The following is a 5,251-nucleotide window of genomic DNA, read 5'->3' on the forward strand; positions in this document are numbered from 1 at the left end:
TGATTTCTCACTTTCTCTCTATCTCTCCGTCTTTCTGGAGAGCGCACTGCTAATAATGGAATATAAATTTAAAAAAGAAGGAAAATTCTATAACCTGGTCACTAAGTCCAACAACTGTTGGGAAAAAAAATAGAAACAGGAATAGGAATTGCGGTATTTGGAAATAAAGAGAAAATCTGTTCAAAACAGCTATGGAAAACAGCTGTTCTAGTTAAGGAACCCAACGAGAAACTGAGGTTTATTTTCCTCAGCTCCCAAGCAAGAGCTTTATGATTCCTTGAAACTTCATTTGGAGCCAAGCTATGTGATGTTGGCACTAACAAAAGGGCTTTTTGGCAGCTGCTCTGAAGAACAACCCTTCCTTGCCAACAGAATCTGATTGGTGAGAGGCTATTTCAACTTTAAAAAGCTTCAGCCTACCAGAGCTAAGACACCCTGCACAACACGGTACAGAAATAACACCAAGAAAATGTCCTTTCCCTAAAGCCTAGATTTTTTTTTTCCTCCACGGAGTCAAGACTGCCAATTCCACCCTACGGAACTTTCCCTTCACGTAAATTAACCCTACTTTGCCTCTTTCTTAATCACAAACCAACTTGCTTGAAACTTAATTTTAATTTAAAAAAAAAAATGAGTCCATTTGTAAAATTCCATAAACCATACTGTTGGAAAAGATATTCTCTAAAGATACTAAGTTTGTATATAAATAAAACCCAGCAAGAACCCCAGAAGCTCCTCAGCTTGGAGGGATAATGGGGGGGGGGGGGGGCCAGAGTACTGTCACTGAAAGCTGTAGAAAAATTCTCCTGGAAACAAATCACGAAGCACCAAACAACATAAACCTCTAATGTGGGGTCCTCTACTGCAAGTAGACAGATCACATTACATGATTAAATGAAAACATTCTTGGAATAAGTTCCAAATTCAAGTTCAAAGATCACAGTGTTTCAGAGACCAGAGAAAAAAAGATAAGTCTGTTGACCATACTGTGGTACAGAAGAAGTCAAATACCAATAAGTCAAATACCGATCAAACGTTGGGAAGGTGGAGAGAGGGAAAGGTAAGTCATGACTTAGAAAAACAGTAACTAAGGAAAAGATCCTAATGAAGAGCCCCAAAAGCAACCTCAAAAATATCCATAGGGTAAAATTAAAGACAGAGTTGCAAACGACCAAATTTCACTTGGTCAATTAACAAACAGTACTGAATGTTGTTGAAATAGTCAAAGATCTTTTTTTAGCTCTGCATAAAACACTGCAGTCAAACGACTTCATTCATTTCTACTCATTAAATTGGTGAAAGTTTCAAAGTTCACATTAGCAGAACTAATCTCGGATTACCCAACCAGATAACCTGTGGCATACTCGACCAACTACTGCGTTCTGGGAAAGACTTCAGCCAGGATATGGCAACTTGAAGGTATCCAGCATCCAAAACCCAACTTGCTTTAGCTATTAGTGGAGGTAAGACCCCTGCCAGGATATGGCCACCTCAACCCATGCTGTACAACAGGTGAAAGCAGTGCAGGGGCCCAGTGAAGACCTAACAATTGAAGATGTAATAATTGCATGAGTCCTGCTGACATGACATCAAAAGCTCTCCCAGGCATACCCCAGTGTCTTCTGCCTGGGCTGTTTTATTTCAACCGGTAAGTGGACAAATGTCCCTCCGTTACTTCAAGAGTAACCTAATCTCCTTCTAAAGTTAGAAGGTAATGGTCTTTTAATTACTACCTCGATTATTTCATGTGTCTTCACCCTATCAAGTGTAAGGTTACCAACGGCCAAATGATGATGAACCAAACCTGCACGAGCAGACAGAAGGGGCTGTACACCTTTCTGAAGATTCCCACGGGCTCGCCCTAAACGCTGGGGATTCCCTTCGGAACATTAAAAACGGACCTTCAGTAAGACACGCAAAGGCTAATTTTACAAATGCAATAGGCAGATACCCTTCCAGCAACCGATGCAGACAGAAGCGGATAAGAAAGGGGATTCTGACTAGATCGCTGAGACTGTAGGAGGAACTGGCTGGGGCCCCTGAAATTCACCCCGAACTAGTGATCTGCCTCTAACTTCTCTTCAGGAAACGGTTCAAAGTTATGAAACAGGTCGGAGCTGGACGGGCCAAAGCACATAATCCACGTCCAGGACCAGGTGCCAGCAGGGGACCCCAGCCCTCCGCCCTCTCGGTACGTACCAGGCTGGCGGCACTCGCTGGGCCCCACCCGCCGCCCGGGGCCTCCGCGGCGGCGCCCCCTCCGGCCGCCACCAGCGCTCTGCCAGGCAGCCTAGGCAGCAGGGCGCAGACAGCAGCAGGGCCCCGCGGGCGCGCCCCTTGCCCGGACGCGCCTCCAGCACCCATGCGGCGCCGCGCAGGGCCCCCCACGAGCTGCGCGCCACGCGCGAGGCCAGCATGGTCGTGCCACCGGGCCGGGGGTACCAAGGCAGCGAGATCTCAGCAGCCGGACACACCAGCGAGCTGCTTCTCCAAGCAGTCCCCGCAATACCGAGAAAGCTCAGCCGCCGCTGCCTCCATACTAGCTTTCAAACCCCAGCACGCTCCGCTTATACAGGTGGCCCAGAACCGCAAAGGGCGGACGCCTTCGCGACACTTTTGCGACACCGTCGCCGTAGGGCTTCCTAGTGCCCCCGGCGGCAGCGGGAGAGGCGCGCCGTTAGGACCGACCCCTGTGCTTTCGGAAGCGAAGGCTCCTCCCATAGCCGGGAGGCCAGGAGGCGGGGGAGGTGGAGGAAGGGCCTCGCAGGGCTGGGCGACCGCAGGACAGACGTGGCCGCAGGGCATAGGAACCATCTCACACCCTCCGAGGTCAGTGCCCCGCGGAAGGGCTCGGTCCGAGGTGTGTGCGACCCTCGCAGAAGTTTAACTGTTAATTCCGTATGCGATACAGAAGTAATAAATACCAGTTCTTTGAGTCTTTCCTTCGTGTCGAGCATTGAGTGAAGATGCCTATACCAAGAAGTAGGAGTGTTAGAACATGTTAGTAGCAATTACTAATCATCTTCTTGAAAACAGTTCTCACTGTATAGCCAGGCTATAGCACATTATTCCATGTAACCTTCCCAACTGCTCTAAGACAAGTTCCAATATTATTATACCTTTACTTTTATAGAGGGAATTTAGGCTTTAGAGAGGTTAAGAAACCTGCTTATTGTAAGAGTATCCCAAATCGTGTAGTAAAATCGTTATTTTCTTGTTTTTCACTTGAATATGAATTCAGAGAAAAAAACCTTAGAGGAAAAAAGATAAATCCTACATCGAAAATACAGTAAAATATCTTAAAATTAAGAAAGCCAACTTAAAAAACAAAAGCCAACTTTACTTGATATTACTGTTAAGTCTTCATAAAATACCAAAGTGTTTGACATTTGGCCTAAAGGACAATGATAGCTCCTAATATTTTCTTGAAGAGGTTTTGGCTTTAGAGCGGCTACTCCCCCACCCCACCCCCCATAAAGACAGAGACAGTGAAAGGAAAAGTGAAAAATCACTTCAAAGGGGAGATGGCCACATGGCAATCCCTTCCCCTCCATCCTCTTCCTAGGATCCACCAGGCATCCGTTTCAAGCCACTGGGTTGGGACTCTAACAGCTGTTGGCCATGTGGGAGTCCTATGACACAAGGACTCTCTCCTCTGCTGGCCCCAACAGCTCCTAATATTTTAAGACCACAGAAGATCCAGTTATTAGTCTTTGATCTCATGTTCTAGAATTTGACAGTTGTCAACAGTGAACAGGTTAACCTGGGATAAAGTACAGAGAAAAATGCAGAAACCCATGAAACAATTCCAGATATAAGATATTGGTGTACACACAGGAAATAATATTGGAGGCCCAGCTGTGGTGGCACAGGCAATAGGGGTGCTGCTGGGTGATGTTGGAGGCCACATGGGAAGGCTCTGGGTTTGCGTTCTGGGCCCACCTGAACACTGCCAGTGCACCCCAGGATGGGTGGCCGTAGGGCTCCGGAGAGTGTCATGGCATGACAGGCCTGTTGAGAGTACCTGTCTCTCTGTCTCTCTCATGGAGCACACTCACTCACGTCTGGTGTAGAGCAGGGCAGGGGACAGAAGAAACCAAAAAATTCCAGTTAGTAATTGGCTTATTTATTTATTAATGAATTATTTTTTATTTAACTGTATGTATTTATTTATTTTAATTTGACCGGAGAGGGACAGAGTGAGAGAGAGAGAGAAGGAAAGTGAGAAAGCAAGCCACCAGTTCTGGGACTGGAACCATATTTGGCCATGTGGGAGTCCGGCGCCCTTAACCACTATGCCACCTGCCGGCCCCCATAGTAATTGGTTTATAATAAGCTAATTTCCAGTTTTATAAAGTTCTGTAATAATTAATTTCCATCCAATAAAATTAAGTAAATATGCAGGGTCTTCAAAAAGTTTGTGGAAAATGCACACTTGAAAATTTTTACACCAAAATAAACTTGTGCTTTTTAAGGATTCTTTGTTTAACTGTATTTATTCATTCATTTATTTCAATTTGACCAGAGAGAGAGACATAGTGAAAGGGAAAGTGAGAAAGCAAGCCACCAGATCTGGCACTCGAACCCTGGTCACCCATGCCATGTGGGACTGTCCAGTGCCCTAACCACCATGCCACCTGCTGACCCAAACTTGTGCTTTAATTTCATTCTTCCAAACACTTTTTGAAGTCCCTTTGTGTGTGAGAACCTCATGTGTCTGAAGGGACTGGGAGTCCCTGTCACTGGATTTTTTTTTTTCCCAAATGGGAAATTAGCTTTTTTTTTTTTTAAATGGGGGGAAAAGTCATTAAAAAAAATAGCCTATTTCAAAACTATAAATAAAAATCCATGTGTAAATTCTAAGTTTCATGCTTACAATTGATTTTGAATTTTTATTTCCCCACTTTTTTTTTGTAGTCAGCATTGATATTTTTAAATAAGCAAAATTTACTAGTCACGTATGGTATCCCAGCTTTCTAGAGTGAGTCATATGAGTGTTAACACCAAAATTTACTGGTCAAGTATCTTCTGTAGTCAATCCTGTAAGTACTAGCATGAAAAGAAATGACTGTAAATAATTTACTTTGCTTAATTACCTTATTGACAGCATATTTGAGTTAGTACTTTGAAAGCATATATCTAACAATAGCCACTGATATCTATTGTGCAATTACAATGGAGCTAGGACCCTTTACCTCTGTGCCCTTTAATTAGTCCTTTGCTGAGAAGTAATGATAATAAAAATTCTTTC

At 44.4% G+C, this 5,251-nt stretch overlaps 1 protein-coding gene and 1 long non-coding RNA gene across 2 annotated transcripts in view; one reads left to right on the forward strand and one right to left on the reverse strand.

The window, feature by feature from the left end:
• Positions 1 to 2,830, reverse strand: part of CRLS1 (cardiolipin synthase 1) — a 32,253-nt gene extending 29,423 nt beyond the window's left edge. The window contains 2 exon segments of the mRNA XM_027766084.1: positions 2,200 to 2,270; positions 2,273 to 2,830. Of these exon segments, the coding sequence (XP_027621885.1) occupies positions 2,200 to 2,270; positions 2,273 to 2,417 (216 nt within the window). The 5' untranslated portion in view covers positions 2,418 to 2,830.
• Positions 1,351 to 2,185, forward strand: LOC114004966 (uncharacterized). The gene is made up of 3 exons (XR_003546901.1): positions 1,351 to 1,419; positions 1,513 to 1,648; positions 1,767 to 2,185. It is a non-coding gene; the product is annotated as an uncharacterized LOC114004966 (long non-coding RNA).
• Positions 2,831 to 5,251: the final 2,421 nt, after the last annotated feature.

The sequence above is a fragment of the Tupaia chinensis genome, unplaced genomic scaffold (assembly GCF_000334495.1).
Source record: "Tupaia chinensis unplaced genomic scaffold, TupChi_1.0 Scaffold140845_1, whole genome shotgun sequence".
NCBI lineage: Eukaryota > Metazoa > Chordata > Mammalia > Scandentia > Tupaiidae > Tupaia > Tupaia belangeri.